This window comes from Argopecten irradians, chromosome 2 (genome assembly GCF_041381155.1).
Source record: "Argopecten irradians isolate NY chromosome 2, Ai_NY, whole genome shotgun sequence".
In the NCBI taxonomy this organism is placed as follows: domain Eukaryota; kingdom Metazoa; phylum Mollusca; class Bivalvia; order Pectinida; family Pectinidae; genus Argopecten; species Argopecten irradians.
The window spans coordinates 58066947-58079850 of record NC_091135.1 but is presented as its reverse complement, the minus strand read 5'-3'; the positions used below and the strand labels follow the sequence as shown (position 1 = coordinate 58079850).

The 12904-nt window shown below is 36.4% G+C and overlaps 1 protein-coding gene across 1 annotated transcript in view; it reads right to left on the bottom strand.

Annotated features, from left to right (window-relative positions):
- Positions 1–12904, bottom strand: part of LOC138316057 (C-Maf-inducing protein-like) — a 176970-nt gene that overhangs the window by 107035 nt on the left and 57031 nt on the right. The window contains exon 2 of the mRNA XM_069257536.1: positions 11559–11687. Coding sequence (XP_069113637.1) covers positions 11559–11687 — 129 coding nt within the window. The remainder of the gene's footprint in view (positions 1–11558; positions 11688–12904) is intronic.

Genomic DNA, 12904 nt, shown 5'->3' with positions numbered 1-12904 from the left:
TATATAGATATCTGTTATCAGAGAGTAAGTGTGGTCTATATAGATCTGTTTTTATAGGTTAAATGTAGTCTTTATAGATATCTGTTATCAGAGACTAAGTGTGGTCTATATAGACATCTGTTATAAGAAGAGAAGTGTAGTCTATATAGGTATCTGTTATTAGAAGGTAAGTGTGGTCTTTATAGATATCTGTTACCAGAGAGTAAGTGTGGTCTATATAGATATCTGTTTTTAGAGAGTAAGTGTGGTCTATATAGATATCTGTTATAAGAGAGTAAATGTAGTCTATAAATATATCTGTTATCGGATGGTAAGTGTGGTCTATATAGATATCTCTTATCAGAGAGTAAGTGTGGTCTTTATTGATATCTGTTATCAGAGGGTAAGTGTGGTCTATATAGATATCTGTTATTAGATAGTAAGTGTATTCTATACAGATATCTGTTATCAGAGGGTAAGTGTAGTATATATAGATATCTGTTATTAGATGGTAAGTGTGGTCTATATAAATATCTGTTATCAGAGAGTAAGTTTGGTCTGTATAGATATCTGTTATTAGAAGGTAAGTGTAGTCTATATAGATATCTGTTATAAGAAGGTAAGTGTGGTCTATATAGATATCTGTTCTTAGAAGGTAAGTGTAGTCTATATAGATATCTGTTATTAGAAGGTAAGTGTGGTCTATATAGATATCTGTTATTAGAAGGTAAGTTTGGTCTATATAGATATCTGTTATTAGAAGGTAAGTGTAGTCTATATAGATATCTGTAATTAGAAGGTAAGTGTGGTCTATATAGATATCTGTTCTTAGAAGGTAAGTGTAGTCTATATAGATATCTGTTATTAGAAGGTAAGTGTGGTCTATATAGATATCTGTTATTATAGGTTAAATGTAGTCTATATAGATATCTGTTACATGATCAATACAGTATACTTGGTAAGTTTGTATTACAGTGAAAGTCATTTAACATGTAACTGCAGTTACAATTAAGTTGCATTAACAGATAAATGGATGGACAGACATAGACAATGCTATTACTGTATCACATCATAAGTACAATACATGTGTAAAATGGTTACATCACATCTATTAACAAGTAGAGTACAAAAATGCAAACAGCATGACCCATGGCACTTACACCGAATCAGGTCAAGAATGTGACCATGTAATGGCAAAACCGAAAGCTTTTTTCATCAGGCTCCTTAATTGAGATAAAAGGAAAAAAACGCCAGGAAACCCGTCAACTTTTACATGTGCTGATAAGTATTGGTAAAGGAAACCTCTCAAGATCTGCCATGTCTGTGACAATATACCTCTGTTATGGCCACAACTTACCACATATAACCATATAATTCCCCTTCCCCTGAATCAAAAGACAATTGAATGTGCAATATTCATGGCAGGAAATGGCCCTGTTTAACTCATATATTTTTACAAGTATATCTAATCCATACCAAATATCTAACTACAAACCTTACCATTAACCCTTACTGATAAATCTCAAACACAGAATCTTAATTACAATCAATTCCTTCTATCAAACCTTATAACCAATTCCTTCTACCGAACCTTACAACCAATTCTTTCTACTACCAAACCTTACAACCAATCCCTTCTACCAAACTTTACAACCAATGCCTTCTACAAAACCTTACATCCAATCCCTTCTACCAAACCTTACATCCAATCCTTCCAAACCTTACTATCAACCCTTCTACTACAACCAATCCCTTCTACCAAACCTTACAACAACAATCCTTCTAACAAACCTTACAACCAATCCCTTCTACCAAACCTTACAACCAATCCCTTCTACCAAACCTTACAACCAATCCCTTCTACCAAACCTTACAACCAATCCCTTCTACAAACCTTACAACCAATCCCTTCTACAAACCTTACAACCAATCCCTTCTACCAAACCTTACAACCAATCCCTTCTACCAAACTTTACAACCAATGCCTTCTACAAAACCTTACAACCAATCCCTTCTACCAAACCTTACAACCAATTCCTTCTACCAAACCTTACAATCAATCCCTTCTACCAAACCTTAAACCAATCCCTTCTACAAACCTTACAACCAATCCCTTCTACCAAACCTTACAACCAATCCCTTCTACCAAACCTTACAACCAATCCCTTCTACCAAACCTTACAACCAATCCCTTCTACCAAACCTTACAACCAATCCCTTCTACCAAACCTTACAACCAATTCCTTCTACCAAACCTTACAACCAATCCCTTCTACCAAACTTATAACCAATTCCCTTCTATCAAACCTTACAACCAATTCCCTTCTACCAAACCTTACAACCAATCCCTTCTACCAAACCTTACAACCAATCCCTTCTATCAAACCTTACAACCAATCCCTTCTACCAAACCTTACAACCAATCCCTTCTACCAAACCTTACAACCAATCCCTTCTACCAAACCTTACAACCAATCCCTTCTACCAAACCTTACAACCAATCCCTTCTACCAAACCTTACAACCCAATCCCTTCTACCAAACCTTACAACCAATCCCTTCTACCAAACCTTACAACCAATCCCTTCTAAAAACCTTACAACCAATCCCTTTACAAACCAAACATCCTTCTACCAAACCTTACAACCAATCCCTTCTACCAAACCTTACAACCAATCCCTTCTACCAAACCTTACAACCAATCCCTTCTACCAAACCTTACAACCAATCCCTTCTACCAAACCTTACAACCAACCCTTCTACAAACCTTACAACCAATCCCTTCTACCAAACCTTACAACCAATCCCTTCTACAAACCTTACAACCAATCCCTTCTACAAACCTTACAACCAATCCCTTCTACCAAACCTTACAACCAATCCCTTCTACCAAACCTTACAACCAATCCCTTCTACCAAACCTTACAACCAATCCCTTCTACAAACTTACAACCAATCCCTTCTACCAAACCTTACAACCAATCCCTTCTACCAAACCTTACTAACCAATCAACCAATCCTTCTACCAAACCTTACAACCAATCCTTCTACCAAACCTTACAACCAATCCCTTCTACCAAACCTTACAACCAATCCCTTCTACCAAACCTTACAACCAATCCCTTCTACCAAACCTTACAACCAATCCCTTCTACCAAACCTTACAACCAATCCCTTCTACCAAACCTTACAACCAATCCCTTCTACCAAACCTTACAACCAATCCCTTCTACCAAACCTTACAACCAATCCCTTCTACCAAACCTTACAACCAATCCCTTCTACCAAACCTTACAACCAATCCCTTCTACCAAACCTTACAACCAATCCCTTCTACCAAACCTTACAACCAATCCCTTCTACCAAACCTTACAACCAATCCCTTCTACCAAACCTTACAACCAATCCCTTCTACCAAACCTTACAACCAATCCCTTCTACCAAACCTTACAACCAATCCCTTCTACCAAAACCTTACAACCAATCCTTCTACCAAACCTTACAACCAATCCTTTCTACCAAACCTCTTCTACAACCAACAACCTTCTACCAAACCTTACAACCAATCCCTTCTACCAAACCTTACAACCAATCCCTTCTACCAAACCTTACAACCAATCCCTTCTACCAAACCTTACAACCAATCCCTTCTACCAAACCTTACAACCAATCCCTTCTACCAAACCTTACAACCAATCCCTTCTACCAAACCTTACAACCAATCCCTTCTACCAAACCTTACAACCAATCCCTTCTACCAAACTTACAACCAATCCTTCTTACCAAACCTTACAACCAATCCCTTCTACCAAACCTTACAACCAATCCCTTCTACCAAACCTTACAACAACCAATCCTTCTACCAAACCTTACAACCAATCCTTCTTCTACCAAACCTTACAACCAATCCCTTCTACCAAACCTTACAACCAATCCTTTCTACCAAACCTTACAACCAATCCCTTCTACCAAACCTTACAACCAATCCCTTCTACCAAACCTTACAACCAATCCCTTCTACCAAACCTTACAACCAATCCCTTCTACCAAACCTTACAACCAATCCCTTCTACCAAACCTTACAACCAATCCTTTCTACCAAACCTTACAACCAATCCCTTCTACCAAACCTTACAACCAATCCCTTCTACCAAACCTTACAACCAATCCCTTCTACCAAACCTTACAACCAATCCCTTCTACCAAACCTTACAACCAATCCCTTCTACCAAACCTTACAACCAATCCTTCTACTTACCAATCCTTCTACCTTACAACCAATCCTTCTACCAAACCTTACAACCAATCCCTTCTACCAAACCTTACAACCAATCCCTTCTACCAAACCTTACAACCAATCCCTTCTACCAAACCTTACAACCAATCCCTTCTACCAAACCTTACAACCAATCCCTTCTACCAAACCTTACAACCAATCCCTTCTACCAAACCTTACAACCAATCCCTTCTACCAAACCTTACAACCAATCCTTCTACCAAACCTTACAACCAATCCCTTCTACCAAACCTTACAACCAATCCTTTCTACAAACCTTACAACCAATCCCTTCTACAAAACCTTACAACCAATCCTTCTACTACAAACCTTACAACCAATCCTTTCTCACCAAACCTTACAACCAATCCTTCTACAAACCTTACAACCAATCCCTTCTACCAAACCTTACAACCAAACCTTCCCCTTCTACCAAACCTTACAACCAATCCTTCTACCAAACCTTACAACCAATCCCTTCTACCAAACCTTACAACCAATCCCTTCTACCAACCTTACAACCAATCCTTCTCAACTTACAACAATACCTTACAACCAATCCTTCTACAACTTACAACCAATCCTTCTACCAAACCTTACAACCAATCCCTTCTACCAAACCTTACAACCAATTCCCTTCTACCAAACCTTACAACCAATCCCTTCTACCAAACCTTACAACCAATCCCTTCTACCAACCAATCCTTCTACAAACCAACCAATCCCTTCTACCAAACCTTACAACCAATCCTTCTACCAAACCTTACAACCAATCCCTTCTACCAAACCTTACAACCAAATCCCTTCTACCAAACCTTACAACCAATCCCTTCTACCAAACCTTACAACCAATCCCTTCTACCAAACCTTACAACCAATTCCTTCTACCAAACCTTACAACCAATCCCTTCTACCAAACCTTACAACCAATCCCTTCTACCAAACCTTACAACCAATCCCTTCTACCAAACCTTACAACCAATCCCTTCTACCAAACCTTACAACCAATCCCTTCTACCAAACCTTACAACCAATCCCTTCTACCAAACCTTACAACCAATCCTTTCTACCAAACCTTACAACCAATCCTTTCTACCAAACCTTACAACCAATCCTTTCTACCAAATCTTACAACCAATCTCTTCTACTAAACCTTACTACCATTTTTCCTATCTCCAACTGATTTCTTGTTCATGGTTATATACTGTCCATGTATAGTGGTTAAATGTCCTGGGTTGTTTATTTTTGCTGTATTCATGTTTCCACTGAACTCTGCAAACTCTTTACACCAGGAAATTTACCAGGAAATATTCATTGATGTACCTAGAACAAAAGTTGAAGGAATTGTAGGACGGCAAAATGTAACCCCCATGTATAAACCACGAAAAATTGACTTCAAAAGCAAATTCAAAGTACTATACAGTATATGTATCTATTGTAATAAAACAAATTTTACCTAAACCCTACAACTAAATCTTACCACTAAGTCTTACAACTAAAACTTACCACTAAACCCTACAACTAAATCTTACCACTAAGTCTTACAACTAAATCTTACCACTAAACCCTATCACCGAAATCTTACAACTAAACCCTACCACAAAATCTCACAACTAAACCTTACCACTAAATCTTAACACTAAAGCTTACTACTAAATCTTTCAACATAACCCTACCACTAAACTTACAACTAAACATACCACTAAATCTTAAAACAGTAAACCATACAACTAAATCTTACCGCTAAGTCTTACAACTAAAACTTACCACTAAACACTAAAACTAAATCTTTCAAGTAAACCCTACCACTAAAACTTACAACTAAACATACCACTAAATCTTAAAACAGTAAACCATACAACTAAATCTTACCGCTAAGTCTTACAACTAAAACTTACAACTAAACACTAAAACTAAATCTTACCACTAAACCCTATCACTTAAATCTTACAACTAAACCCTACCCCAAAAACTTACAACTAAACCCTACCACACAATCTTAACACTAAACCTTACCACTAAATCCTAACACTAAAGCTTACTACTAAATCTTACCACTACATCTTACCACTAAGTCTTACAACTAAACACACCACTAGATCTTACAACTAAACCTTACCACTAAAACTTACCACTAAATCTTACAACTAAACAATACAATTAAATCTTACAACTTAACCTTACCACTAAATCTAACCACTAAACCTTACCACTAAATCTTACAACTTAACCTTACAACTAAACCTTACCACTAAACCCTATCACTAAAATCTTACAACTAAACCATACCACTAAATCTTTCAACTAACCCTACCATTAAATCTTACAACTTAACATACCACTAAATCTTACCACTAAATCTTACAACTTAACCTTACCACTAAATCTTACAACTTAACCTTACCACTAAATCTTACGACTTAACCTTACCACTAAATCTTACGACTTAACCTTACCACTAAATCTTACAACTTAACCTGACCACTAAATCTTACAACTAAACCTTACCACTTAATCTTACAACTTAACCTTACCACTAAATCTTACCACTATTTTTTTGCTGTTGTAATCTCATAAAACATACAGCTTAATCTGACGACCAACTGCAAACATTAAAGGGACATGAACCCAAATTCAGTTGTTCTGTATGCTTTGATATGATTTTCAGATGTTTATCACAGATTTTTTTACAATGATTGATTATCTAAAATGGCAGGAAAACGTGGTGAATACCTGCCCGAAACATGTTGAAAATAGACTGTCATATTAAGTTTTTTGGAACACAAAATGAAAGCTGGTAGAAAGCGAGGCTTTATTGAACAACAAAGTTGAAACGAGAGTTGTCATTCGACGGAGTACTGCGAAGGGAGATTCTTGACTTAATTGCACATGTGTAATCACGCTAGTGTATAGTTGAAAGTTGTTCCTGTCTCTTGCATTGCAGCGATCTATTTATATTTACCTACTTTCCCAATCAGGCACGTACCTGACCCTTGTTGTACTCCCTTTTCCATCAGAACTTGTTTGTGCTTGCTTCACCCATGTTTTCAACCCACCATTTTTTAACATTCATTTAATTTGTGTAGTGCATTGTGGGAGGTCACGATACTTCAATTCTACTATTTTTATCGCACTCAGTCAACAAATCTTGACCGGGCCGGTTCAAAATAAAGAAAGAGGGAATTTCCATTATAATGTTACTTTATTTTACATATTTGCACAATAACTGATATATTTTATTTGGTATGGCATCTGGCATGTCATAAATATGTACATGGTTTATATAGGTTCATGTCTCTTTAAACTATTTTTACCTCAAATCATATCTTGGATTTTAGAATGCAGATTGAACACAATAATGGCTCTTTCAAATTGATTTTATTTAGTTTACTAATGCATACTCAAAGTATGTTTTAACAAGTTACTTAAATATCCATTGAGGTTAATTGATTGTGACATTGACAACTATTGATTGCACACAAATCTGCATGCTGTTCAGCCTTCTGTAATACTGTTTTATTAGTAAAACAAGACACAAGTGTGGAGTGCTTTAATAAGATTATTGTTGTTAATGTTGGTGAGATTGTCAGTTTTAAAAGTTCATCAGTGAACTCTGAGATTGCCAGTCTTATAAGAACTTCAGTGAACTTTGAGATTGTCAGATTTATAAGAACATCAAAGAGCTGTAAGATTGTCAGTCTTATAAGAACTTCAGTGAACTTTGAGATTGTCAGATTTATAAGAACATCAGTGAACTCTGAGATTGTCAGTCTTATAAGAACTTCAGTGAGCTGTGAGATTGTCAGATTTATAAGAACTTCAGTGAACTTTGAGATTGTCAGTCTTATAAGAACTTCAGTGAACTTTGAGATTGTCAGTCTTTTAAGAACTTGAGTGAGCTGAGATTTTTAGTCTTATAAGAACTTCAGTGAGCTGTGAGATTGTCAGATTTATAAGAACATCAGTGAGCTGTAAGATTGTCAGTCTTATAAGAACTTCAGTGAGCTGTGAGATTTTCAGTCTTATAAGATCAATGAGGTGTGAAATTGTCTGTGTTAGAACATCAGTGAGCTGTGAGATTGTCAGTCAGATTATCAGTCTTTTAAACAAGAGGCCCATGGGCCTTAACGGTCACCTGAGTTAGAATATATAATTAAACAAATAATGAAACAAATTAAAGGCATATAAACACTATATGCTGGGCCTTGAAGTTGGTCAGTGATTTATAAATTTGACTTTTTAGACTATGAAGAGTATTTGCTTCCATCAAACCTGTGAATTTAGAGGTATTTTTTGAAATTTTAATCATTTTGACCCTGTTTGGTCCTGCCCCTCTGGTCCCCCAGGGGGTCATTGAGGACGGATATGGATGTTAAAATGCTATATCTTCGGCTAATAATTCTAATCAAGTATGACTCATTTCCTACGAAAATTGGGCAAATAATGTTCACAAATATGTTTTTCCTATATAAACTAAAGTAAACTTGACCCCTCCCCAGGGGGTAACGTGAGACCCCAAGGTCATATAATTCACAATTTTTATAAAACATCTTAAGACCTTTCCATCTATAATTATTTTATTCTACTATATCCAGAATTTTAGAAGATTTTTGAAGTTTTAGCCTATTTGACCCTTTTTTTGCCCCGCCCCTCTGCCCCCAGGGGGTCGGCCAGGACCAATGTGGATATGATATTTAAATGCTATCTCAGGCTAATAATTCTAACCAAGTTTGACTCGTTTCCAATGAAAATTGAGCAAAACATGCTCATAAATGTGTTTTTCCTATATAAACTATAGTAAACTTGACCCCCTCCCCAAGGGGAAACAGGAGACCCCAGGGTCATATAATTGACAATTTTTATAAACAAACTTTAAGACCTTTTCATCTATAAAGTGTATTTGTTTATACCATTGCCAGAATTTTAAAAGAATATTTTCGAAATTTTAGCCTATTTGACCTTTTTTGGCCCCGCCCCACTGCCCCAGGGGGTCGGCCTGGACCAATATGGATATGATATTAAAATGCTATGTCAGGCTAATAATTCTAACCAAGTTTGACTCATTTCCAATGAAAATTGAGCAAAACATGCTCATAAATGTTTTTTCCCTATATAAACTATAGTAAACTTGACCCCCTCCCCAGGGGGAAACGTGAGACCCCAGGGTCATATAATTCACAATTTTTGTAAAGGACCTTAAGACCTTTCTATTTATTAAAAGTATTTGATTCTACCATTTCCAGAACTTCAGAAGAAGATTTTTGAAGTTTTAGCCTATTTGACCCCTTTTGACCCCGCCCCTAAGGCCCCTGGGGGTCAGTCATAGAAAATTTGTTAATAGGATTAAATGGCCATCTCATACTGATAATTCTGACAACATTTGACTCATTTCCTATTACAAATGACCAAATAATGCGCAAAAATGTGTTTTCCCAATATAAACTATAGTAAACTTAACCCCCTCCCCAGGGGGAAACTAGAGACCCCAGGGTCATATAATTCACAATTTTTGTAAAGGACCTTAAGATCTTTCTATCTATGAAGAGTATTTGATTCTACCACATCTGTGAGTAGAGAAGAAGATTTTTGAAATTTTACTCAATTTTACCCCTTTTGGCCCCTCCCACAGCCCCCTGGGGGGTGGGGACCATATAATTCACAATTTTGATTGGCCTTATGCCTTAGAAGGTTTATGCAAAATTTCATTGAAATTGCTTCAGCAGTTTTGGAGAAGAAGTCGAAAATGTAAATTGTTTACGGACATACGACGGACGACGCACGACGCACGACAGACGACGGACGACGGACGACGACGGACAAAAGGCGATTAGAATAGGTCACTTGAGACTTCGTCTCAGGTGACCTAAAAAGTCTTTTAAGAACATCAGTTAGCTGTTCTAAGTCTTATAAGAACATCAGTGATCTGTGAGATTGTCAGTTTTATAAGAATTTCAGTGAGCTGTACGATTGTCGGTCTTATAATCATATATATAAGAACTTAAGCGAGCCTGCTGTGAAATGTCAGTTTTATAAGAACATTACTGAGCTGTGAGATTTTCAGTCATTTAAGAACATCAAAGAGCTGTAAGGTTGTCAGTCTTATAAGAACTTTAGTGAGCTGTGAGATTGTCAGTCTTATAAGAACATTAGTAAGCTGTGAGATTGTCAGTCTTATAAGAACTTCAGTGAGCTGTGTGATTGTCAGATTTATAAGAACTTCAGTGAACTTTTAGATTGTCAGTCTTTTAAGAACTTGAGTGAGCTGTGAGATTTTTAGTCTTATAAGAACTTCAGTGAGCTGTGAGATTGTCAGATTTATAAGAACATCAGTGAGCTGTAAGATTGTCAGTCTTATAAGAACTTCAGTGAGCTGTGAGATTGTCAGTCTTATAAGATCAATGAGGTGTGAGATTGTCTGTGTTAGAACATCAGTGAGCTGTGAGATTGTCAGTCAGATTATCAGTCTTTTAAAAAAGTCTTTTAAGAACATCAGTTAGCTGTTCTAAGTCTTATAAGAACATCAGTGATCTGTGAGATTGTCAGTTTTATAAGAATTTCAGTGAGCTGTAAGATTGTCGGTCTTATAATTATATAATCTTAAGTGAGCCTGCTGTGAAATGTCAGTTTTATAAGAACATTACTGAGCTGTGAGATTTTCAGTAAAGTAAGAACATCAAAGAGCTGTGAGGTTGTCAGTCTTATAAGAACTTCAGTTAGCTGTGAGATTGTTTTGTTTATTAGATCATTAGAAAGCTGTGAGAATTGAATTGCTTATAAGAACATCAGTCAGCTGTTAGATTGTCTGTCTTATGAGAACATCAGTGAGCTGTGAGATTGTCTGCCTTATAAGAACATCCGTGAGCTGTGAGATTGTCTGCCTTATAAGAACTTCAGTGAGCTGTGAGATTGTCAGATTTATAAGAACATTACTGAGCTGTTAGATTGTCAGTCACATAAGAACATCAAAGAGCTGTGAGGTTGTCAGTCTTATAAGATCAGTTAGCTGTTTTAAGTCTTATAAGGACATCAGTGATCTGTGAGATTGTCAGTTTTATAAGAATTTCAGTGAGCTATAGGATTGTCTGTCTTATAAGAAGATCAGCAAGCTGTTGTTAGTCATATAAGAACATGAGTAATCTGTGAGATTGTCAGTCTTATAAGAACTTCAGTGAGCCTGCTGTGAGATGTCAGTTTTATAAGAATATAACTGAGCTGTGAGGTTGTCAGTAAGTAAGCTATGAGATTGTCGTTTTATAAGAACATCCGTGAGCTGTTTATCACTTGATGACTAGATAATTACATACCTGTATTAAGAGTGATCCATCTTGTATTGTGATGCGTATACAGAATTTTTGACCAGCATCCCATCGAGAAATTATATGTACATCTTCAATACTGGAATAGGGGATCCCAGTCTCCATCATTCCAACGGGCTGAAAAAGGACCAAATAAATGTACACAAAAATGTTAAGATGGACAAGATATCTAACTTCATTAATTTGTTTGTCATGTATATATATATATATATATATATATTATACAAAGCAAAGTTTATTTTAAGCAGCTGTTAAAAGGATAGTCAAAATTGATCCTGTTAAAATATGATGCAGGATGTGGAATATAAGACTCTTTCATATGAGGGAATAAAGTAAGGGGATATTACACCTGAAGTGTTATTTCTTAAACGGTGACTTTGACTGAAATATCACCTGAGGTGTTACTAGTTTAACAGTGACTTTGGCTGAAATATCACCTGAGGTGTTACTAGTTTAACTGTGACTTTGGCTGGAATATCACCTGAGGTGTTACAAGTTTAACTGTGACTTTGACTGGAATATCACCTGAGGTGTTACTAGTTTAACTGTGACTTTGACTGGAATATCACCTGAGGTGTTACTAGTTTAACTGTGACTTTGACTGGAATATCACCTGAGGTGTTACTAGTTTAACTGTGACTTTGACTGGAATATCACCTGAGGTGTTACTAGTTTAAATGTGACTTTGGATGGAATATCACCTGAGGTGTTACTAGTTTAACAGTGACTTTGACTGGAATATCACCTGAGGTGTTACTAGTTTAACAGTGACTTTGACTGGAATATCACCTGAGGTGTTACTAGTTTAACAGTGACTTTGACTGGAATATCACCTGAGGTGTTACTAGTTTAACAGTGACTTTGGCTGAAACATCACCTCAGGTATTACTACTTTAACTTTGACATTGACTGGAATATCACCTGAAGTTTTACTACTTTAACTTTGACATTGACTGGAATATCACCTGAAGTTTTACTAGTTTAACTGTGACTTTGACTGGAATATCACCTGAGGTATTACTAGTTTAACTTTGACTTTGACTGGAATATCATCTGAGGTATTACTAGTTTAACAGTGACTTTGACTGGAATATCACCTGAGGTATTACTAGTTTAACAGTGACTTTGACTGGAATATCACCTCAGGTGTTACTAGTTTAACTTTGACTGGAATATCACCTGAGGTGTTACTAGTTTAACAGTGACTTTGACTGGAATATCACCTGAGGTATTACTAGTTTAACAGTGACTTTGACTGGAATATCACCTGAGGTGTTACTAGTTTAACAGTGACTTTGACTGGAATATCACCTGAGGTATTACTAGTTTAACAG